The sequence below is a fragment of the Sphaeramia orbicularis genome, chromosome 16, assembly GCF_902148855.1.
Source record: "Sphaeramia orbicularis chromosome 16, fSphaOr1.1, whole genome shotgun sequence".
NCBI lineage: Eukaryota > Metazoa > Chordata > Actinopteri > Kurtiformes > Apogonidae > Sphaeramia > Sphaeramia orbicularis.
In genome coordinates, this window is record NC_043972.1 from 28,777,290 (window position 1) to 28,802,791 (window position 25,502).

The 25,502-nt window shown below is 36.2% G+C and overlaps 2 protein-coding genes and 1 long non-coding RNA gene across 8 annotated transcripts; 2 read left to right on the top strand and 1 right to left on the bottom strand.

Annotated features, from left to right (window-relative positions):
- Positions 1-252: 252 nt before the first annotated feature.
- Positions 253-13,829, bottom strand: LOC115436104 (protein tyrosine phosphatase type IVA 3). Of its 6 annotated transcripts, XM_030158843.1 has the most exons (7): positions 13,334-13,676; positions 7,825-8,283; positions 5,765-5,902; positions 4,401-4,493; positions 4,198-4,328; positions 2,737-2,811; positions 253-1,886 (listed from the first exon to the last, which is right to left on the bottom strand). In XM_030158843.1, the coding sequence occupies exons 3-7, from the start codon at positions 5,882-5,884 to the stop codon at positions 1,769-1,771; spliced, it is 537 nt and encodes a 178-aa protein (XP_030014703.1). In that variant the 5' UTR covers positions 5,885-5,902; positions 7,825-8,283; positions 13,334-13,676; the 3' UTR covers positions 253-1,768. The 6 variants fall into 6 exon arrangements, with proteins under 6 accessions (XP_030014703.1, XP_030014700.1, XP_030014699.1 ...); XM_030158840.1 differs by lacking the exons at positions 253-1,886; positions 2,737-2,811; positions 4,198-4,328; positions 4,401-4,493; positions 5,765-5,902 and adding exons at positions 12,419-12,496; positions 12,784-12,803 and having other exon boundaries at positions 8,051-8,283; positions 13,334-13,829; XM_030158839.1 differs by lacking the exons at positions 253-1,886; positions 2,737-2,811; positions 4,198-4,328; positions 4,401-4,493; positions 5,765-5,902 and adding exons at positions 12,419-12,496; positions 12,784-12,851 and having other exon boundaries at positions 8,051-8,283; positions 13,334-13,829.
- LOC115436106 (uncharacterized) lies at positions 8,350-10,360 on the top strand. The gene is made up of 3 exons (XR_003937777.1): positions 8,350-8,466; positions 9,729-9,732; positions 10,221-10,360. It is a non-coding gene; the product is annotated as an uncharacterized LOC115436106 (long non-coding RNA).
- A 7,039-nt stretch (positions 13,830-20,868) lies between the features above and the next one.
- LOC115436103 (protein NDRG1-A-like) lies at positions 20,869-24,754 on the top strand. Its single transcript, XM_030158838.1, has 12 exons — positions 20,869-21,118; positions 21,385-21,490; positions 21,625-21,745; positions 21,864-21,926; positions 22,087-22,147; positions 22,356-22,442; positions 22,600-22,656; positions 22,758-22,924; positions 23,182-23,281; positions 23,374-23,409; positions 23,516-23,567; positions 23,752-24,754. The coding sequence occupies exons 1-12, from the start codon at positions 21,068-21,070 to the stop codon at positions 23,973-23,975; spliced, it is 1,125 nt and encodes a 374-aa protein (XP_030014698.1). The 5' UTR covers positions 20,869-21,067; the 3' UTR covers positions 23,976-24,754.
- The last annotated feature ends 748 nt before the right edge of the window (positions 24,755-25,502 follow it).

Genomic DNA, 25,502 nt, shown 5'->3' on the forward strand with positions numbered 1-25,502 from the left:
GTTTATTCAAACAACAGAGGACACATAGCCTTTTATAGGTTTTTTTTTTTTTTTTATTAAAAAAGTGTCAGCCAGTCCAAATGAGTAGCAATAGCTAAGGCTATAAAACACACACTCCCTTATTCAAACAAACACACACACATCGTATGAACAAGTAAAGGATACTGCATCCAATTAGATTCAGTTAAAAAGCAGTCAGGTTTATCGATTGTCATTTTTTATCGACAGTGTCTTCTCTCAAGTTCCTCGTCGTCACAAATTATTCTTCAGGAATGAGCTCAAGGTTTCTTTATTATTGATGATGAAAAATTGTCATGAGGAGTCAATCAAAAGCAGCAAACTAATACAAAGTACATGCTCTATTGTCAGTGGATTTCAGTGAAAAGAAAGAAAACGTGTCAGCAGTTGTTTATATGCATCATCCAGAACAATACAAACTGACATCAAATATCCAATTTAAAAGAAAAAGGATATGTTCTAGTCTAACAGATGCACAACAAAGCAGTTAAATCACATATTTTTGCTAGACTGTATATCAGCTATTTCCATCTGTGTGGCCACTAGTGGAAAAATTAGCTCATCAGAGTTGTTTACTGCTCATTTAATGCAAAATCCTGTCTGACCAAAGAAATGTGGAAAACCTGCAATTATTAAATTTTGATTTTAAATTTTTGCAAGTAGTTCACACTGCCTAATACTGTTTGTTTTAATATATTTACAACTACTTTACATTTTAGTTTTGTGTTGCTCCTGTGGATTTACTACAATTCTCCTTTTTTATAATTCATAATAGCAAACAGTTAAAATCTGGCTTGGATTTAGCTCCTGCTAAGAAATCCATGTTGTTTGATAACAGTAAACAGAGCATCCATTAATGCACACACTGATATGTAAACACAAAACTTCAGCGCAGTGAAGTGACCAGTAAAACAACATAAATGTTGGTTAAAGCTTCATCTAGGTTGATCTAGCATCTTGGAAGCTGGTTTTCAACCTGCAACATTCTACTGTGTTTCGGTGAAGAATATGGGTCTCATCATTTCCCGTTTGTTGTAGCAAAACACATTCAAAAGAAAAAAAATTATAATCTGAGTCATGGTTTTCCTACGTGCTCAGAGATACATGGACTTTCAGGTGTTAAAGATGTTTCACCTTCTTCAGTTTTTGATATTTAACTGCTACAGAGTAAATAACAACAACCACAAACAGAAGTCCATTCCCCTTCATCTAAAGCACATAGGAAATAATGCCTTGATTATAGTAAAGCTCAAACAGATCAAAAATGTACACAAAATATTCCATACAGTTTGACGTTGAGAAAACCTTACCACAAATTTCTCTTTTTTTTGTGGGCACACACCATGCATTGAGGTTTACGAAAAGGAGGTTTATTCTCCTTATATTATCACTCTAACACCCTCACCAGATCTTGTGTCTCTCACTAAAATGAACTTAAAAGCAGATTTTCCTCAAAAAAAAATCAGCATAAAAACATTTACATTATTTACTGATTTCTTCTCACACATTTTTCCCATCTTTGTTCTCTGAATGTAACTATATTAGAAAATGAACACGCCAATAAAATCCTCCTGAACAAAGAAGAAGAGGAATTTGAAACCATGACACAAATGTAAACACATGTTAAAATTCCTGGGTACAAATGGTCTACTAAAATCTCATGTATTTATATACTTTAGAGTGTGTGACAGTGACACAAGGCTTGTGCAGACAGATTCCTGAGAGCATTATCTTTTGTGTGTGTTTGTATTCACATGGTGCAACACTTGTTCTTGTGTGTATGTGAGTCCTTGAAACGCAGTCTCTGCTTGGATCGATATTTCTCCAGATATGTCAGCTGTTTGCTGTTGATGGCTCCACGGCGCTTCCTGAAACACACGGAAGAATTTTTTGGGTGAATATTAGTGGTATTACACTTCAAAATGATCTTTCAGCTCAGTTTTGTGCATATACATTGGTATTTTATTATATTTTCCAGTCATTTCGGAATGTAATCCTTACTGTGCAAGTCCTACAGATACTGCTGTACATGGGCTGTTTTACCACTGGGTGGCGCCTTGTGTATGTAATATGCATAGGCTGGGTAATTTTAAGTTAACTGTCAAAGACCTACATAGCAGCCAGAGACTAAAAGTATCTACTGATATAAAATGTTTAAGAATTTTCACATCACTGATCCTAACAATACATTTAACTATTCAGGTAAAATGCAGTTTCCTAGCTTTTCGCTGTCATCATGTATGACCAATTTGGACATTTAGAGGCTCTGTAGTGAATATGGAAACACTGCCATGTTCTGCCACACTGATCCCTCACTAAAACCCATGTAGTCTCACAAATGGCATCACTTGTGGGCACTTGTTTTTATGTTCAGTTATTGATACTTTTTGCTGAAAAACTCACAGTTTCTACATTTTTTCTGTTTTGATATGATAACTTTTGAATTTACTCTGAGCTTTTATGAATGTCTACATGATCAGTAAATTAAACATAGGAAAACACCTGATTTTTCACTGCAAAATGCAAAATGCAGAGGATAATATTTTAATTAATGATGAAAAGTACTCAGGAAAGTTTAAATGAAGAGAAAGTTAATTTGGACGACACCACAAAAAAGTTATAGGATTGGAGGATTCATTCAAGATCTAGTTTTTAATATTACACATTTGGAAGAATAACATTTATCTAAGCAGACAAACAGCATGTTAATGGACTTACTGTCGGATGAGTTGAATAGCATCTTCATACTTCATTCCACTCTCTATCAGAGCCAAAGCAACCAGCACAGGTGCCCTGTATGAACACAAACAACAATACTGTGTTCTCAAAAAAGTTTTAGGTAGTAGGATTACATTAAATACAATGTTTTTATCTTTCGTTTTAATTTTATAAATTGGCATGTTATGGTTGTTTGAGTTTTCCTGTGTTCATGACATAGAGCACTGTTTATCTTCAGGGTTCCCATGAGTTTTTACAGACAAGTTTTTCCTTCACTTTTCAAACACCAATGATAAATGTCATTCAAACCATTCAGAACCTTTAAGCACATGAATGAATTCTATAACTGGTAGTTATTTCCATTTTCACCCCCAAAACTTAAAATAAGCTACTTTTGAGGTTGGTAAATATACAGTAGGGCCAAAGATGTTGAGTGTTGATGGTCAAATAATAAGTATAAATAAGGGAAAACCTGATTTTATCCACAGTGTCCTTGTCTAAATATCAAGTATGCAGGCTTATTGATTTGTTTTGTGAAACTCTTAACCAAAAATAAATAAATAATTAAAATTTTAAAAAATTATTATTAATAAAAAAAAATAAAAAATAAAAAAAAAACTAAAGCATGCAAGTCAGGTGTAAAAACAGGTAACTAATAACATTTTTATTCATGTAAACTTTTTTTTAATATCAACCTCAAAATGTAGATTTAAAGTTGATTTTTGCATCAAGATAAAGGACAAAATCTCACCTTAGAATTCATTATTTTACTGCTCCATCCATCCATCCTTCATCCACATGTTCAACTTTACAAACCAATCATTAACTTATGTGTTCAGAATTCCACAGCATTTTATTCTGATCTATTCTGTAGCATAAAGATGAGGTGTGCATCCCTGAAAAATGAATTCCATGAATTTTCCAAAACATATGAGAATGATTTTCTGACATACACAGTCGCGGAAAAAAATTATTAGACCACCCTTGTTTTCCTCAGTTTCTTGTTCATTTCACTGCCTGGTACAACTAAAGGTACATTTGTTTGGACAAATATAATGATAACAACAAAAACAGCTCATAAGAGTTTAATTTAACAGCTGATATCTAGCCATTTTCCATGGTTTTCTTGATAATAACTAAAATAACTTCAGGTCTAACATCAATATCTATAGCGTTGCACTGACAAAAACAGTGCTTTAAGGCATTCCATGTTTTCTTTTCTGTTTGTTTTAGTCACATGATCCACACAGGAGTTAGTACTTGATTGCATAACCATTGTTTCTGATGACTTTTGATGGTCTAATCATTTTTTCCCCGACTGTATTGTTATAAAATATGTGCTTTATGCGCAACACAAAACTAGAGAATATGTTTGATTAATCCATTCATTCTTCTTTCTATTTGCTGTTAGATTCAGTTAAGATAACTGTCAAAGGTGTGCATATGTCTGTTTGTTCTCACCGTCCCAGACCGGCTACACAGTGAACAGCAACACAACATCCTGGATCCTCCTGAAACTTCTTCTTCAGCAAACTCAACCAATCTTCAACCAGTTTACTAGGAGGTGGAGCTCCATCATCGAATGGCCAATCCTGAAAGAGAAACAAAGCCGTTCACTGTTGTGTTACTAAAAGGGCCACATTTGAGGTTTGTTGTATACTCACCACCACAGTGATGCCATCTTTCTCCAGGGGTGTTTTGTCATATGTGACATCACAAACTCGAACGACTGTGGTGGCTCCAAATCGCTTCAGGTCCTGGAGGAGATGAGACATGATATTCACAAAAACTACTTATTTAAAGTCACTATTTAAGTGAGTTGCTTTAGGCTGTTTCATCAGTGCATAGGTTTTTACAAAAGAATTGTACTTCATCATCTGCACACAAAACCAACACATCCACTTTTTAACCCATAAAGACCCAGTCTCTATTTTTTACCTTTAGTAAGCAATTTATCACCATTTATTATAATATTATCCTCTGTATTTTGCATTTTTTTCAGTGAAAATCATGTATTTTCTTATATTTAATTCGCTGGTTATGTAGATGCTCATTAAAGCTTGGAGTAAAATTCAAAGGTTGCTATATCAAAACAGAGAAAACTGAAGAAAAAGTGATTTTTCCAACAAAATATACAATTAACTGAACAGCTACTGTCAAACCAAACCTATAGACATAATGTATTGTGGTGTAAACATGTTTAGAGTGTGTGTGACAGACTGCAGTGGGACATAAGAGTGAATGGTTGGATGTGAATGAATATTTTATATAGATGGAATTATAAATATGCATTTTTTACTGTTTTTTAATGTTTTAGTTTTTATTAATATCTGTTTTTTTTAATGATATACAGATGGAGTTATAAATATGCTTTTTTTTTTTTTTTTACTGTTTTTTAATGTTTTAGTTTTAATTAATGTCTGTTTCTTTTTTAATGATATTGTCAGCCTGCCCTGGGACAACAGGTGAAAATTAGCACTAGTGTTAGAACCTGGCACACTACATCTCTTCTTTTTAAGGTTAATGTATATTGTGCATTGTCCCTGTCTAAATAAATAAATAAAATGAAAATTAAAAAAAAACATAAATCAAGTGTCTCCATCCACTGTCATTTATCAAACTCCATGGGTTTTAATGGCGAATCAATGTTGAAGATGACAGTGTTTCCGTGTTCTCAACGGAGCCTCTGAACGTCCAAATGGGTCATATCTGATAACCATGAAAAGATGGCAAACTGTATTTTACACCAATTATTTACTTGTATTGATAGGATTAGTGGATCAACAAGTATTAGATAGTTTAGGTCAGTGGATGCTTTTGGTCAGCGGTGGATGTTTGGCTCTTTATGGGTTAAGCAGTAATAACCTTTCATTATCCCCATCATTCCCCTCTATACTGATGTAAACAAGAAACTGACAATAAAAGTGCACACATGAAACAAATACAATCTGAAAACTGACTGTACAGCAGAGACAAACACAGGAATAACATGTGCTGCCTAGTCTGCCCTACAACACACATTTCCTACCTCTATAAAGGAGCTGAGGGTACTGTCTGTGGGGTTGTGTGTGATCAGGAACCTCATGTTCTTGTGGCAGAGTTCCACTGGAGCTGGGCGGTTCATGGTGGGTAGTGTGAGCTTTGACATCCCAGAATGAACCTTGACCTTTACATATTAACAGTGAGTGGTTAGTCATGAGCAAAAAGGAATCTAACTTTGACAGAAAAAAAAATAACAGGAAAGTGCTTTATTGCAGTAGCTCCAGTTTCTGATGAATTTTTAGCATTTAATCAAACTCCTCACAATCGTTAAATGCATTACATAGTGACATTTCTTATAAGCTAATGGTGTAAACAGCCGAGTTCAACAGTGAATGCATTCAGATAAGTAAAAAGCCCACACACATCCCTAGTTGTTTTCTCTTAATTTGCATGATTAGATGAGAATGTGAGGGGGTGTTAACACTGATTGGTATCTTTCCCCCTTCTCCTGTTTTCAGGACTTTTGCATGATTCTACAGGAGAGGGGATGTGATTTCCAGGACCATTCACAACTTTTACGTACATGGATAAATTAACAGTAACCATTTTCACTCTCTAATAGTCTTCATTAACACATCACCAAGGCCTTTTAAAATTAGGATTCTGTTGGGTGTCTGTCAAGTGGGTAACTAAGAGTAGGGTCAAGATCTAATACCAAATGTGTTTTTAAAGTGCTTCATGTAAAAAAGTTGAGTTGACTTGAGCTGTAGGTTTTAGAAATGACGCAAAGATTGGATGACACTTTTAATTTTGTTGTATTTGTTACAATAACAATATAGATACTCTATTCTATTGTGCATTCTAAGTGCATTTGTATTGCCCAAACATCAACTTCATCAATATTAGTACATAAAGTTTGATGAATCCCACATAACCTCACATAATCACACAGAATAACTCAACCTATAAACAGAAAATTAAAGAGAAATTAAGTTTCAGACATAATTCTGTAAATATTCTGTAAATAAAAACACAACAACACTGTCCTTGTAGTGTTAAAATAAAACATAAATGTAGAAACCTTTTTATTGGCAATGGAAGTGCCATTTAAAGTTTCGATTAGTGTTGCTCTCACACTTTAAGCTTGATAATGAAAGTATTTGAAGATGCTATATTCCTTTTGATAACCAATGGATGTTTCACATACTGCGCACACCCACTGTTTTAGTGAAACTTATGTTTAGAATGAAATTACAATCCTCACAATCATGTGCTTGGAAGTGAAAGGCAACAAATTTAAGGAGATGGAAAAAAAAAAAACAACCAGTTAATTCCCAAAAGGGATCATTTGTTCTGCCATGTTAATGTCTATGCTTGTGGGGTTTCAGAACTGACACAAAAGAACAATCCGGGCTCCTAACTGTTTTTCAACCACTCCTTGGTGAAGAATTCTTTTGTCATACAACATGATCAAGTCTTTGGCACCTCTACTCCTATCTGCACCCCCGCCCACAGTGAAGAGGCTCATCTCCTGCTCCTGCTTAGCATTCTATCACCTTGTCTTCTTGTAGACCTTCAGTCTGCCTGTAAGCCCTGATCTACCACTGTACACACATTCTTTAGAAAAGTACTTGAGGAAGGAAAGTAGAAGCACAGATTCAACTTGTTTTACAGACTCTGAGATGTACTGAAAGCGCACTGCAAAAACTGTGATCATTTAGTCCTGCTGAGTATATTTCAAGATATTTCATCAGAAATAATAGTTAGATTTAATGAGAATTAGATAGATAGATAGATAGATAGATAGATAGATAGATAGATAGATAGATAGATAGATAGATAGATAGATAGATAGATAGATAGATAGATAGATAGATAGATAGATAGATAGACTTTCACTTGACCATGTTAGATCAGTTTTAATGTTGCAAAGATAAATATTCAGGTATACATACTTAATCACAGTAACTAAGTATTTCTACTTTATTACATCCCTCCCCTTATAATAAAGACCAGACTTTCTTCTACACCAGCCACATGCAAAAACCAGAAACCATCATTTCTAACCCCATATTTACTGTAGATCCATGACCCTCCCCCTCTTACCTTTGGTTTCAGGTGTAGCAGCTGTTGCTCAGTCTTGCAGATTTCCAGGTGAGTCTAAAATGAAACTTCTTGTCCAGAGTCTGTTTGCAGCCCGTTTTAGATATTTCCAGTTATGTAGTTTTGAAAACAGTTTACCCCATCAGTTGCCTGTATCCTATATAGTCCAAGAGGCTAGAGTGAGTCCGCTCTGTGTGAGTTAGTGTCTTTGGTTTGACCTCTTAGTTTGTTCAGTGTGTCTTTCAGCAGCTCTCTGTCTAGTGCCTTCTCTCTCCAGTAAACTTCCAGGGGCCGGTCTCCGCGTCTTACCCCATGAGCTGCCTGGGTCAAAGGGCAGGGATTAATCTTCAGGGCTCAGACCCCCAGGAGTGCATGATGCAGCTTCATCCCAGGAGACATTTACATGTGTTGGGCGTGACAGTAATCACCACTCCGCCTCACAAACTCCATCAACCACCAGTTCTGCAAAAAGAAAAGACACACAGAACAACGGGTTTTTACGCATTGATTTTACTCACAGGTGTTCTAAAAAGAGCTGCAGACATGATTTTTGTGGGAAGGGAAAAAAATAGCATCCTAACCTATTTAACACATCGAAAACTGAGCAGACCTTGATTGTTTAGAAAAGTTTTCAAAAGTAATGCTGTATGCTATAGCACAGGTGCCAAACATGTGGCCCGGGGGCCAAATCCGGCCCGCCAAAGGGTCCAAAAAAGGATGAATTTGTGAAATGCAAAAATTACACTGAAGATAGTAATTAACCCTTTCATGCATAGTGGTCACTACAGTGGACAGCTGTTTAAAGCTGTTCTCTTATATATTTATGGATTTTGTTGTTTTAGTTCCATATCAGCCAACACAGGGGATATGCTTATGCATCATCCCATACACTGTAATTCACACCGTTACTGTAAATTTGCTGATCTAGACAAACCTGATCTGCAGAAACATGTTTGAGTGTAAAAAAAAAAAAAGAAAAAAGAAAAAAACTAATTGTTATTAGACTGTGATTAACTATTTTGTTTTTTAACCATTTCATGCATGAATTATGAGAACCTTAATCAAATTTTTTTCCTGAGTGTTTTTATTCCTCTTTAGGCATGAAAAAAACAATGCGATTGAAAAAATTATTCTGAAAAATAAATTTAAAAAAATAAAATAAAATAAAATAAAAAACATAAAAAAATAATAATGAAAAAAAAAATTCTTATGAACCTATTTTTCATTAAGTTGCAAAAATGTCCACTCAGCTTGACAACACACGCTTAATTTTTGATGCACAGTAACATGAATTTAGTGATAAATTGTATGAAAACTATGGGGAGGGCTTGTGATTCTGGGGGTTTATGCTCAGGAGAGATCTACATAATGTTACCAATTCATGTCAGAACAGATATGTAGTGTCTTAAAACTTTAATAAAGATATGTGTAAAAAAAAACAAAAAAAAAAACAACAACAACGTAAAGAACAACAAAATCTATGAATATACAAGAGAACAGCTATAGAATAGCTGTCCACTGTAGTGACCAATATGCATGAAAGGGTTAAACAAAAAGGTTGTTTGTTTTTTTTGCAAATTATCTCCATGCAGGTATGTTAAAATGTGAAAAAACATTAGATTAGCAGCATTAAAAATGGTTTTTATTTCATAGTTTTAATGCAGTATATCAGTAAATACATGTTTCTTTGCTTCTTCAGCTGAGTGGACATTTTGCAACTCCATGAAAAATAGGCTCATAAAAATTTTCCTTTTTTTTCATGCCTAAAGAGGAATAAAATCACTCAGGAAAAATATCTTGATTAAGGTTCTCATAATTAATGCATGAAAGGGTTTACAATCAATGGTGTCAAAATCATTTTATTTCAGGTTCCACATACAGACACATATAGACCAGTTAGATCTCAGTTAGGTAAGACCAGAAAAATACTATCATAATAACCTATAAATAATGACAACTGCAGATTTTATCTTTGTTGTAGTGTAAAAAAGTAAAATTACATGAAAACGTTTACATTTTAAACAAACTATCCTTTTACAAAAAATGTGAATAACCTGAACTAATATGAACAATGCGAAATGTCTTGAGAAAAGTAAATGCAATTTTATCAATATTACACCTGTTACTAAATGTTTTGTATATTTGTAATTGTAATGTAAGTTGATGTGTAAATGATAAACTGAGGTAGAATATTGTTAAAACAGCACTTGTTTTTCTTAAGACATTTCAAGTTGTTCACGTTATTCAGATTTTTAAGGAAAAGTTGTAGATGTACGCATTATCATAATGTAATTTTACTTTTTTCACTGGTATTATTTTACTGGTCCGGCCCACTTGAGATTATATTGGGTTGAATGTGGCCCCTGAACTAAAATGAGTTTGACACCCCTGTGCTATAGAAACTACCATTAGAGATGATTCCAAATGGTCTGAAAAGGCAAAACGGATATTGTCTGTGAATACAAAATAATAATACAATCACATAAGAGCTGAATCTGAACAATAAACAATCTGAGTTGATGTGTTTCACCACTATTCTTGTCAAACTATGCACTGTAGATCTATATAGACCCACATTTGAGGAGAAACAAGTTGAATGGATAATTTCATCCTGTCAGCAAAAGTGACAACACCACAATGAACAATCAAACATGTCTGTCCATCTATGACTTATTTATAACTTTATTCTGAACAAAAAGCGTTTAAGCATTTGGAGAGGGAACATAAAATGCGTAATAGTCTGTGTTGCGCGTCTATTACGTAACATTCAACGCTCAAAGAGACAAAAACACACCAAATTTTTCCATTTGTAATATGTGGCTGGCACCTGAAGTATCATGAAATAGTCTATCACGTGGGCATTTCTGCAAACTCATATCTATCTATCTATCTATCTATCTATCTATCTATCTATCTATCTATCTATCTATCTATCTATCTATCTATCTATCTATCTATCTATCTATCTATCTATCTATCTATCTATCTATCTATCTATCTATCTGTCTATCTATCTATCTATCTATCTGTCTGTCTGTCTGTCTGTCTATCTATCTATCTTGAGCTGATGAAAATTGAATTCCCCATGGGGATCAATGAAGTTAATCTGTATCGGTATTATCAAAGTACAACTTCACAACTACAGTCCTTCTACAATAAACAAATTGTCACAGTGGACACTTTCTTTTACTTTTAATATTTTAAGTATATTTTTGTTGATAATTTAGTTAACATATTCAATTCTGCCATTTTCATTTCTGACTGAATACTTTGATAGTGTCACAGTTTTCATTAGTCTATAGAATGTAAATGCTTCCTGCTCCTGACATGCACTATTTATATAAGATGTTATTTTTTATTACATGCTATTTTTATCATGTTTACAATCCTGTTAATTCTTTAACAGGATTAAAAACAGATAGAATTCTCTATTATGCTTGTTCAGTTCCAAGATCCTCTTGTTTTCATTTCTATGAGAATCACTGGCGCTGACTATAACAATGATTTTGTACTATAATATACTGAAAACATCATAGTTTTTGTCAGTCATGCACTGAAAATATCAGCCCTACAAACAATATAAGATAAGTTTAATATAAAATTGCATTTTGGGAGGTGCAGGGACATTGGGTGAGAGATACAGAGGTAGTAAGAGCTACAAAATCTAATCTATGCCTCACAGAATATGGAGAAGTCTATTAGATTACTGTGCACATATGGGCTGTATTGAATTTAGTCTGAGGAGTAGATAAAGAGTCAAATTCTCAAAAGCAGTGTCCCACATCTCTTAGTTTTGGAGGCTTGTGTTTATTAGATGTGTATACATTTATTTTAGTCTAGTGTATTTCTGAACTATTTAGATCAGAAAATCAAATGTGTTTAGATTCTAAAGTGTTACAGTCCTGGTAAAATAACTGCTGATTGATATTTTTTCAAAGTAAAAATGAGTACATGTATTTGACTGTTTTTGTTTCAGAATTACGTTAGAGGATAGAGGTCTGAGGAAACCATGAAGGAAGGTTGTCAAAGGTACACTCCTCGTACTCACGTGTCAAAACGCTCAACAACAAACTCAGACAAATAACCAGGGAAAGCTCATGGGTAATCTGGGTAATCTGTGGTCACCTCTTCACCTCCACTCTAACAGTACACACATACACTAACGGTCCTCATGCCGTCTTACTCACTACATCTTTGAGAGGAGCATAGTCTATTTCAGGTTGTTGACTGTCTGTAATTAGGAATTTATCCTCTGTTGACACTAATCAGGACAGGGCTCAGCCATTTTCTGGCTTGTCCTTTTAAATTTAGCAAGTTTTACAAAAATAAACATCAACTGAGGAGCACAGACTAAAATCTATTATGTATGAATACAAGTATCACCACACAAAACAGCAGAAACATGCAAACTGAGAAGCAGACATTGAACTAAACATTCAACATACTATCTATTCACAAACACAATTTAGGCATTTAGGTAAGCATCTTAAGCAGAGTGATTTATTCTAACACTGGAGAATATTCTGGAGCATCTGGAAAATAGCTAGATGGTAGCAGTAATTCCAATTAAGACTGTAAAGCCGATCTTGCCCGTTACCTTAGAGTAGTTTAGTTTGTAAAAATAGGTGCTTCCACAGTTGGTCGACTGGCTGCCTGGCTGGTTTCCTGTCAAAGGCTGGGTCAGGACCCAAAGAGGGTTAAAAATGGATCTCAGTAATATTTTAATGCTGCGTTAGGTTGCCAAATATTTGGAGGACCTACAGTGTAAGGCTGGATAAAACACAATAAGCCTGTTGGTTAACGGAAACAACAAAGCAGGTTAAAAGTAGCCGCCCATGCTGCCTTCTACAAATTATATAAGTTTCTGTAACTCCGTTTGTAGCAATCTTAAGTCACTCAGAGAAAATTTGTGCTAAATGCCTAAATTGGACTTTTTTGAACCTAAATAGTCTTCCCCCTTACCTCAGTGGACAGCTTGGCTGCTGAAGTGGGAAATCCACAAATCACTGACTGGCAGTTACACCAAAGTCCTGCAGAAGCAGCAGCCTCTACAACAGTTTGAGTACTGACATGCAACCAGCTGACTGCCTGTTATAGTAAACCCCTGTAGACACAGAATACCTGCAGCTGTATTTATAGCTGTATCTATATAGCGACTAATTCTATGACACATCAGATTTTTGTGGAAAAATCTGACTCCAGTGCTATTCCTGCTCGAGTAGACGTGTGTTGTCCTACTCTCACCCAAGTACAGTGAGGTCTGTGATTAGCCTGATTACTACTTCTGGCATTACTACCATGGGAGTTAACATCTACAGAAATTCATCCATAGTGTTTATCATTTATATTAAGTAAATGTTCTCATTTACAGAGGTTACAGAACTTGATGATACATTACCAAGACAACAATATGGCAGCAAATCAGAAATCTTTCCCAAATACTATTAAATTATAGAATGTATATCTAAAACAACAATCATCAATATAGGATCTCTTGAATGTTTGTCCTTACCGCTTAGCTCTTCAATGTCATCTCCAAATACAGACTTAAGATCAGTTCTTCTGTCTCTTTGCCAAAGTAAAGTCCACTTGCTTGTGGTTTCAGTCTGCAACAAGAAGCTTATATATCTGCAAGTGAGAGACAGAGCCAATCTCACCCGCACAAAGTGAACCCTGTCTGTAACAACCTGTAGCTCCGACCCAGTGTAACACTCAAATACTGAGCTGTCAACGTCTCTGTGTCCTCCCTGTCCTGAGCTGGTCTGCTCAGTAGTAGCAGCCGTGTGCTGTATGTGCCAGTTTGTCGCTCTACCTTTCTGTAGCTGTGCAGTGTGCTGGGCTGAGGATCTGCTGTGAGCTGGTCTAATCAGGCTGAGCAGCCATCTGACCCTGACAGCCCTGTCACCAGCAGAACACTCTACAGTTAATGCTCTTAGAGAGAGGAGAGGAGAGGAGAGGAGAGGAGAAGAGCCTCGCTCCCCCCTCCTTTTCATCCCACTCTACTCCTTTCTCCCTCCCCTCTCCCTGCAGGCACTTAGTGAGTAAAGAAGAAGCGCTGTTCACTTCTCCTCCCCTCTTCGCGACGCTGCTATAGGATGATGATTACAAGGTTCAGCCAAGGAAGTTGGTAAGTAAGTCAGTAACTTAAAGCTGGGGCTGTAACATTAAAGCAATGCAAAACAAATATTTTCACAGCTGGGACTTTACCTTATGAAAACAACTAAAATTATTGTTAAATGAATAATTTACTCCTGGAAACATTTTCTGCTGTGACATCTCTGTCTGGACCTTCTCTTATTTTCCTCCCCTCCCTTCCTCCCCCTTTCCCTCCCCTGAACCGTCTAAAAATAGACAGTCCTTTGAGCTCCCAGACAGATTGGTCAAACCTTTGACTACTGAGTCCCAGTTCATGGAATTAACTTTCTCCTTAAGTGACAATAGTGTTGAGCATGTTTGTTTTTCAACATCCACTCTTTTATTATCAGTATGCGTATTCTGAGCTAAAAATAAAGCCATGAATATTATATATAATAGAGCTCACAAACTGTCCTCTGAAAGGGTCAAACGGATATTTATTTTGAAATTTGAGGGGTACATTTTTAACTTGTCTGCTTTATCAGATTTGTTTACAGGGTTATGGGTGTATGTGGGTCCAGAGAGTCACAAGACAGTCATACTGAAGGCTGAGACCTTTTAAAGCAGGGCTGGGCCTCACCTCACTATCAATCACTCTGAGTAGAGGTTAAAATGACTGTTCACCCACACATAGAGTTTGAAAAAATACCTCTTTACTGGATAAACGTAACCCCATGATTGATTAGCAGGTAATAGCATTAAATGTTGAATGTTTAATCTCGCTGCCTTAATGTGTGATTTTTCTTTTTTTGGTTTTGTTTCGTACTACCAAACCCTCATCTATGTTTGCCATAATTAATAAAGTACTGTCTAACACTGTACAATTGTGTAGTTGCTTTTTTAAAAAAAAATTCTCACAGCCAAGTCACAGGAATGTATTTGAATTACTTGTGAATACCTTTCTGTTACTAATAAATTGCACTAATATACAGTTGTCATAACTATTCCACTAAACCACCTTTTTATGAACACTCAGCCCCAGGGTGACCATCTGTTTTGATGCTACAAACTGTAGCGTACAGGCTTAAATGTGTTTGCTGCAATGGTTTCTGGAAATGTGAGCTGACACCACATAGGGTCAACCCTCAGCTGGCAGTCTTGTGCTTTTGAGGCACCTAAAGGACACTTAAAGGCTGTGGCCGCTTTCCCACACTCATCAAAGCACGAAGAATAAATAACAGAAGAATAAATGAAACTGAGAGTGTTTGTTGTTTAATTATTTGTGATATACCTTACTTAAAGTCATGTTTCTGTTGTTTGCTAGATTGTTCTCGGTAAGCTATTCTTAGCATTATGCAATGATTGGGGCTATTTAAACCTCCTATCATTGGTATTGAGGAGCTCTAATCTGGCTCAGTAGCTTCTCATCTCACCCCATTGGATTTACGTCTGAAGGATGCCAACATAGCCTCTATATAAAACAGATTGGCCCCTAATGATGTACCTTTCAGCCATACTGAGTTATAATTATCACTTAATGCTTTTTAAAAGTATTGGTAGCACTTCCATGTCAGTAGTCTGTGTTTAGCCACAGAAATGTGATTATGCTTCCATAAATCTACCTCATAACAACTGACATCTATATCATACAGTTCTAATGAATAGCAGAGGTGGCAGTGCTGAGAAGCTTATCATCTACACTGATTTACCATGCTGATATATACAATTACACCAAGTCCCCTCCGCTGGAGTAGTTTGTAATTCTGTCCCTTAGGCACACCACTCATTCAGTGGTGTGAAATACTATGTAATTCCCTGAGCAACTAAGAAGAAACTGGATATGAAAAGGAAGCACAGACTTTCCCATGCAGCTAAGAAGCATTTCCTGTTTCATGCACTTTAATGCATGTTAATCATTTCCAAAGAGCAACCAATCAGCAGGGCCATATTTACTGTGCATTGCTGACATGCTCCAAAAATTCACAGTCAGGGAGGGGTCAGGTGATCTTTAAGGGGCTTCCTGTTTTGAGACGTGCTAATATTTTACAAGTACATCTTGGTGCAGTTCAAGTAGTGGCTTGTTTGCTCACATACCAAGTTTTTTTTCTTCATGTGTACAGTTGTAAACATTTAGATTAGAAACAGTGTAAGAAGTATTAGACATCAAAGTGGTTACTGATGTTCTGAAATGTCTTACATAAATCTGAAATGTCTTACAGTGCTACTTACTATAATAAGAGACAGATTAAATGTTCCTCTTGTCTTTGCTTTTTTCCACTATTCAATTATTGGAAAGTATCTTTTCAGGTCACTAAAATGCTTATAATAATAACAGACTGGAAAAAAATTTGTCTTCAGTTGACCTGGTCTTAACCCACAGACATACTGCCCTGATATGGTGAAGATGAGTCACACATATTTGTTTTAAAAGGTCATAGGGAAAAGACACAGAACTGCTGATTTATTAGATCTCTGTTTTACTTTCCCATTCTTAAACTTTTAAACTTGAACAGCAGCACAGTGTCTATACATGTTCTATTTTTTTCTCTTCACTCATAGTGTCTAAAGACAACAACACTACACGCTGTATCATGGAATCTGCATGTTATATGATACTAATGGTGGTCATGTGGTTTTGTACACAAACATGTACATGCATTCAAAAACATGTATACATAAACACACATACACACATTCACAAACCACTGTGGGGTCCCAAGAAATGTCCCGCTCACATAGACACACACATTCATACAACAAAAACACAAACACACATACCCGCACAGTCAAGCATGTAGCAAGCAGCAGCAGCTGCTGTGTGTATAAATAGAGTGTTTTGAAAGCTGAGAGTTGGACAGCAGGACTCACCTGCAGACTGAGGAGTTACCATGACAACCGGTTGTCAGCATGACAATACCACTTTACTAGTATATTTATGTGAGCCTGGTGCCCTGAAGAGAAGAAGCCACCATCACCGGCTGAGGAAAGAAAGCGAATAAAATGTTGGATGTATGCCATGGTGCAGCCTTTGGTTACAGTGAACTGAGATTCTCACTGACTAACAGTATGATCATAGTGATACGTGCACAGGTAGAAATGTAAGAGGGTATAATATATCAAAACATCCAACAGTCACTGAGATTTCTGCATTCATTTGCCAACAGTTGTATTTCAGAATAAAACTTTGCACACACAAGACTAAAGTTTCCCTTTAGTATTATTCTGTTTATGTATAACTAAACCCAAAGCTTAAATTTCCAAGGTACAGGTTGTTTTTTTTTAGGTACAGAGCTGACAAAAAAAATCATCCTTAATCAAAATGTTACATTAATTTAGTTGCACCATTATTTAGTAATTTATTTCCTGACAGAAATAGTTTATAAGAATGGTGAAGTTGCATATTTTAGAGTTGAAAGAGGTGAAAAAATATACAACCTTCTAAGCAGCCAGTCCACATACACCATCCAGAAAGTCAGCCTAAAACTCCATCTAGTGGACACCACAGGAAAAAACATCTATTACACTGAATATTAGACCACAATGCATCTGTTCAGTCAAACAAGTGTTTTGTGGTGTGAACAAAATCCCATTAAGAGATAAATGGTGATTACATCTAAACAAATTACAGAATCAGAAGTACTTTATGACCATCAGCTTAATAAACACAACAGAAGATACACATCTTTTAACTGGTTGTGTTTATTTGGTATATTTTACGATACAGTAAGTGTTTTTAGTTGTGGTACTGATTACATACCCACATGCAATCTGCCATGTAATACCAAGATAAGAACAATAAATGATGAAAAAAAAAGAATTTAGAAGGCAAAAATTCATTAAAAAAAAACAAACAAAAAAAACACTCATGATGAATAACAAAAAAAGGTACAGATAAAATGAAATAAATTGTGTAAGAGACTGCACATGCCCAGCAGCATAAGTCAGCAAAAAGAACATATCAGTTCTCAGCAGTAGACTGGGTAGCAGTGTTAAATAACTCATTTGTGCACACAGTTCAAGAGTCGTATGATTTCAGGAAGGAAACTCTTCTTTAACCTGGATGTTATGGCCCTCACACATTCACTATCTGAGATAGGTCAGCCTAAATATTTGTGGAGAGAAATAAGAAAGTGAATGTGAATATAACATGAAACAAATAAACTGGCACCACCTTCTGACTCCCCCTAAATTGGATTTTATAAAATACCTGATCTAGTTTCTAATTGCAGACATAATGAGTATGAAAACAAACATGTAGAAGCAAGAAAACACTGATGGATGTGTTAATTAAACTGTTATTCTTCTGGGTGTTTCAGATTTAATGAGTGCAATATTGACATAATAAACACAGTCTCTTAAATATGAGGTTACCCAAACAGTGACAGACTTTGCAGGATGAATTATATACAAGAAAACAAGATGTAAATTGGTAGACATGGAGTTGAATCTTGTAAATTAGACACAGTGCACACAGGCTGAATTGCATTATCCTCACAATACACTCCACTAAAATATGCAAATGTAGTCAGTGGTGAAATAGGCTACCAGGCCAAAGCTTAGTCAGGGTTAGTATGATGTTAAAATGGCTTCAGACTGACGTGAGGCTGAGTAAGACCCATCTGCCGCCCTCTGGTCTTCAGCCATCTCTAAATGGATTAAACCGGCTGCACACACAGCGCTCCACTAACTGTGTGTCGTCAAAGCAGTGGTGGCATTATGTCTTACAGAAGGTGGTCCCATCACACAGTCTGTTTTGTTTCCGTTCAGCCAGCTGTTACTGTCTGCTGTGTCATACACCTGCTGCTGTCTGGGCTCCATATAGTAACTGATCAGTCTCAGACAGGATGAAACTAATTGTAAAAAGGTAAACTCTCATTTGCAGACACTCGGAGTGTTGAGGATTGAGTTTCCTAACATAAGAAGATACAACTTATAAGAGCATTAGTAAAATAGCACATTGTCATATTTGCAGCCAATGTTTAAATCTTTAACCTTCTGAACAATTGTTCAGCACCAAAAGGCAGCCACACTACCATTCTGCTGTTATGATGTTGGACAAGACAAGTAAAAAAAAAAAAAAAAGAAGAAAAAAAGAATCTTTAACCTTCTACCATCACTCCACTAAAGAGTATTTGTACTTTTCACAGTGCTATTTGTAGATGTGAAAACTCTATGAACTCCACTGCCATAGGTCATGCTGCTTTAATACAAATGCTGACCAAATCATTTAACAAAATTAAAAATAAGTGGTGCCAGGTACAACAAACCCCATCCCTCGCACATATTTTACCCATTATAACTAAATGGGAAGATTTTAAAAATTCATTCATTCATTCAAACTTTGACCTACTGTTCCCAAAATGGTATGAGATCCATTCTGGGTCACTGACGATCTATAAACCAAATCTGGTATGAATTCACCCAATAGTTTTGGTGCTACAGACATGTGAAATTTCACCCATTATAAGTAAATGGGAAAAAAAGATTTAAAAATTAATAAAAAATTAAAACTTTAACCCTGCCTTCGCCCCTATGTAGCTGGGATAGGCTCCAAGCGACCCCCGTGACCCTAGTGAGGATAAAACAGGTTCAGAAAATGAATGAATGAATGAATGAATAAAACTTTAACCTACTTTTCCCAAAATATAATGAGATCCATTTTGGGTCACTGGCAATCTATGAACCAAATTTGGTATGACTTAACCTAATAGTTTTGCTGTTACAGACACGTAAAATGTTGCCCATTGTAAGTAAATGGGGGGAAAAAATGATTTTAAAAATTCATAAAAAAGTTAAACTTTGACTTACTTTTCCCAAAATGTAATGAGATCTTTTCTGGGTCACTGACAATCTGTAAACCAAATTTGGTATGAATTCAACGGACAGTTTTGCTGCTAGAGTGGTAACAAACAAACAAACAAACAAACCAAACCAAAAACAATACCCCTTGGAGGCGGGGTAATTAACAAACCAAGTCCCCCCCTCTTTCACACACTTTTTGTAGCTCTTAAAACATCTGCACATTGTGATTTCAGATATTAATCTGATGCAAAGTGCAATGATAATGAATTAAATGTTTTACAGGTGCTTCATAACTACTGTTACCTCATTTGTATCTCTGATACTTTAAAATCTGAGAAAAATGACCTCACACTGTCCACTGAAGAGATTTTTTTTTATATTTCTTGTAAAACTTTAATTGCTATGAAAAAAAAATCTGATTCCTTGACACACTTTTGTTTCCATTTTAAGATTTTTTTTTTTACATGTAGTTCAGGATAAAACAAATAAAAACGATAAAAGGTAAAAGTTGCAGGTTAAATTGTAGAACTTAGATGTACTGCCGTGTAAGATCTACACGTAATATGAAGTGTTGAAGGTGATATGTCTTATGAAGTTCTACAAACTTAGCAAGAAAGGTCAAGGTCAGCGGAACTACAGGGAGCATCATGTTTTGCTGCAGATGGACAGATGGTGTGTTGAGATTAAGCAGCTGACCTGCTCATGGCTTGGCTAAAGGTGTTGTGATTCCCCTGAACCCTCAGAGCATAATATAACAAGCTTTTGTTTCTAATTACCTGTTCAGTCTTACCTGATGTAATGTCATATTTTCTCTGCATAAACAACAAGGCTTATGCAGAGGTGCCAGTGCTTCTACTTGAGTTTAAGAACAAGAATCTTAATAAATGACTCTAGAGCAAATCATGTGATCGACTCAAGTGACTCTGACACAGTTACATGTATAATACATCTGTCAGTGATATATGTCCTCTCAAAGAAGCATCAAAACATCATAATAAATAATGCAATGTATAGTCTGGCTTTAATCCCTATAGAAGTTTAGCTCTGCATCTGTGAGAGCGCACCAGACTGAGGTCAGATTAAAATAGGAGAATCCCAGTTGGCTACAAGTGAACCAGGTTGGAGTTAAGGCTTAGTCACAGATCAGTGGTGGGTATATAAGCCAGCTCAAACAAATGGTCCATCACATACATACAGCACTGGGACTATACACTCCTCTCAGATTGTTTACTCTAGGACTGGCAACATCTTGGCATATGAACTAATTTGCTTCAACAATTAAAAGACAGTTTAAAAGATCTATATTCAATACAGGAAGCTTACCTCATTACCTCGTTTTTCTCTTTTGCTGTACTTTGCATCAGCAGCCATGGTCCTGGAGGATAATGAGTGTGACTCTGTCTTTGAGCCTGCAGTCACTGTAAGTATCCTGTCAAAGCTTAATTCAATCTTTATGCTCAATGCTTTTACTTCAGTGACACGAGGTTTTGTCTGCATGGCTCTATGACTCTTAACTGGGTAGAGTATTGGTAACATGAGATAATTTCACAGCACAAATATTAAGAATCACTGACTCTGATAACAGACAGTCTTCAGTGTGCAATGTCTTTTACTAGAGATGTTCAAGGAAGGGGACAGCTGTGTGTGAAATGTCTCAGTATGTGAACTAGTCTGTTTCTGTTTCAGGAGGAGCACGTAGAGACTCAGTATGGAAAAGTCCACTGCATCATGACAGGGACACCAAAGACAAACAGGCCTGTCATCCTGACCTACCATGATGTGGGACTAAACCGTAAGTCGAGTCTTTTAACCTCTCAGAAGCATCAAGACTCATATTATATATCCTCCCAGTATAGCTTCAGTGTGAGCATGCAATCCAATACTTCTGTACCAGGTTATTTATGTCCTTTTTCTTTATTTCTGTAGATAAATCCTGCTTTGAGACTCTGTTTAACCATGAAGACATGAGGGAGATCATAAGGCATTTTCCTGTTTGTCACGTTGAAGCACCAGGACAACATGAAGGAGCCAAGACCCTCCCTTCTGAGTCAGTAAACTTATTTTTTTACACTGTTGATATTATAATTAGACCATTATGTATCATTTATTCAAGAAATTTCCTGCACCCGATATCTGTTGAAATTTTTGTTTTTTGACTCTTGCAGGTACATCTACCCTACCATGGACCAGCTGTCTGAAGCCCTGCCCTCTGTCCTCAAACACTTCGGGTAAAACAGAACTGATACTGCTTTTGCTAATAACTATAACTCTCTTAAGTAAAGCAGTTTTTAGCTGTCTTATTAAAGTCTAAGCTATCTTCTTCATATTTATTCACAATGCACACTCGGTGATCAACTCAGTTTAACCTTCTGACTATGTGCTTTGCAGGTTGAATAGTGTGATTGGACTGGGAGTTGGAGCAGGCGCCTACATCTTGGCCAAATTCGCAGTGAGTTCATTCTGCCTGTTCCCACTGTCCCAATGCAATTTGGTTTGCACAGCCACGACTATGGGAGCTCAAGTTATGCACATTAATCACCTGGCTAGTTTGTAATCCTGTACTAACTGCAGGAGCATAGACAATGATCAGATCTGAGATTGAAAATGTACATTTAATCACATTATTAAGCTGTTTTTGTGTGTGTGTGTCTGTGTAGCTGAATCATCCTGACATGGTGGATGGACTGGTTTTGATCAACATCAACCCCAACGCAGAAGGAATAATGGATACAGTTGCAAACAAAGTAGGTCATACATGTTAAGCGTTATTGTTCATCAATGCATTTTACCATGGAGATGTTGTACCTTTTTCAATACCACATGTTTTATGATTGTACCTCTGAACTAAGTAAAAAAATATGGAATATGGTTAATATATTTGAAATCTTGTCTCTATAACAGATCACTGAATGGACCCAAACTCTCCCTGACACAGTCATCACACACTTGTTTGGAAAGGCAAGTTATTAAAACCTCACATCTGGTTTCTGGTTGTTACAGCAATAATTGAAACATGCTTTTTAATACAAATGACCTAAATCTACAAATTGATTTTTCAGGATGAGATCCAGACCAACCATGACCTCATAGCTACATACCGTCACCACATCACAACAACAATGAATCAGTCCAACGTGAGTCAGTTCTTCCGATCCTACAACAACCGACTTTCTTTGGAGGTGGAAAGACCTGTTCCTGGAGGAAACATCAATGCCCGGACACTCAAGTTAGTATATCTTATGGGCTCTATTTTCCAGTCAGTGAGGTTATAAATTAATTCAAATTACTTAGCTAAAATGTAATGTTTTTGGGTGGCTACTTAAGAAGTGTTGAAATGATGCAGTAAAGATTAACACAAATAGTAAAGTCAGCACAATAAACCTCTGACCTCTGGTGTCTCACTTAAGACAGCCTGTTTTATTTGATCCTTATCATGTAGCTCAGCCTCTCTGCCCATTTCACCTGCCTGTCTGTTGTTTCTAGGTGCCCCACTCTGCTGGTTGTGGGAGATAATTCTCCGGCTGTGGACCCGGTGGTTGACTGCAACTCTAAACTCAACCCCACAAAAACAACACTGCTCAAGGTGAGAGACTGAAGGGCACTAACGTGTCAGGAGGATAAAGATTTAACCTTAGCCTGAAGCTTACGCCTGACCTTTTCTGTTTACTCTTCCAGATGGCAGACTGTGGAGGACTTCCTCAGGTGGATCAGGTAAGATGACATATTTATTTACTGTTCTGACGCTGATAAACTAGCATCTCAAATCCTCACTGAAATTATTGTAATTACTCATCTTTTTGTCTCTTTATATCCACAGCCAGCCAAAGTGACTGAAGCCCTCAAATACTTCATCCAGGGCATGGGATACTGTAAGTCACCATCATTTTAGCCAGTTTAAGTCATTAGTGTGCTATAACAATTGGCAGAATGTCACTTAACATGTGTGAAATATATTTGATAGCAATATGAAACACCTTTTGAATATAATATAACAACTATTCAATTGAAATGCAGAATAATAAACATATGTTCCTCTTTCCCTTGTTTCTCCAGTGTCCAGTGCCAGTATGACCAGACTTCGGTCACGGACTACTTCAAGTTCCAGCATCTCATCATTCGATGGCCCTCGGGGCCGCGCACACACCAACGATTCACAGCGTAGCCGGACACACTCATACGGCATGGATGAGAAACGTGGGCGCTCTCACACTGATGTCTCTATGGAGAGCATTTCCAACAATCAGAGTAATGTCAAGTCTACTGAAATGGCATGCTAAAGAGCACATCAATCTTAATCCTTTGCACTTAAATCAAATTATACCTCAATCTACCTACCTAATTTTACCTCTGTCTCGTCATGCCCTTTCATCTGCACTATCCTTTGCTGAAAGATCAAAGGTCACACTTTGCTCTAACCTTCAGGTCTTTGTCCCTCTATTCTCTCTCTACCTGCACCCTTTACTCAATCTACTACAATCACAAATACTTCCTTCTTTTTCTGCAATTTCAGCTGCTCCCTTTTTCTCCTCAGTCTTTTTTTTTTTCTCTTCGTATCCTGCCCTGAACTGCTGCTGGTTGTCTCTAATCTCCCTGTCTTTGCCTGCTTTTTTTCCTTAGCTGCTCTAATCCCTTTGTTTTCTTCTCCCCTCTCTCCATTTTTATCTCTCTACCACTGATTCAAAACCAGAGATTGTGCTGCAGGCTTTCTCAATCTCCAGTGCTGATAATGATGTATGCTAGATGAAGAGATAAAAAAGAGAATTGAAATGTTGTCATTGTAGATCCTAATACCAATGTGAGTTAAAATTCAAATATGTATTCATGTTTAATGTGCATAAACAAGATGTAAAGATACTACTAGTGTAATGATTATTTATTCCCCTCTGACAGCCATGTATTGTTAAAAATCAATGTGCTATGAACATAAACGTTAGTGAATGCAATGTTTGATTGCTCATAATCCTTTGTAAAATAAAACTATACTGTAAAGACTATTTAATGGATGACTTAACATATGAACCTCTTGTGCTATCACTGATTAAACATACTAAATAAAGATTGATGTGGTCTTCCTTTGTTCAAACTGAGAGTGAAATAATAAAAATAATATATCACTTAAATAACTTTTACAGACATACATATCCTAAAAGGGTAATGTACAGCAATTATTAGATTACAGTCATTAATACACTATTATACAGAACGGTTTTCAATGCTTTGTCCAGTCTGACAGATAGATACACCACCCTATTGATCCTAAAAATATGTATTTACTCATTGAATGGTTCGGCACCAGTTTAATGTACTTCAGCAGCATATCCTCTAGGTGGAGCCCTATACCCTTTTCTCCTGTTGTCTCAAAAGCCAAAGGTTATAAAGCTCAACACTCAAGATACAGGCTACTATATTATAAACAACTTCACTGGAATCCACCAAAACCTGCTCTATTGAAAACCATACATAATCTCCTTGTTATTTTAACCATTAAAATAAAATCACACGTTTGTTGTCACCCTTATGTCCTTCTCAAGAGGGTGGATTAAGGCTCATTGTGTAACAGTTTGCTTTAAATCCCTGATTTTTTTTTTTTCTTTTTCTGCAGCCAGCACAGAGCCCACAACATGTACTCTTATTTACCACATACTGTACATTGATTAACATAAAAAAAAGAATGCTAATTAATCAAGCTTTTAATTCTGCACCCATATAATACATAGCAGCATGTGAAAATGAAAGGTCTTTATCAGTTTATCTATTTATTTATCAGTTATTGAAGAAAACCTTTGCTGATTTTGACCACAACA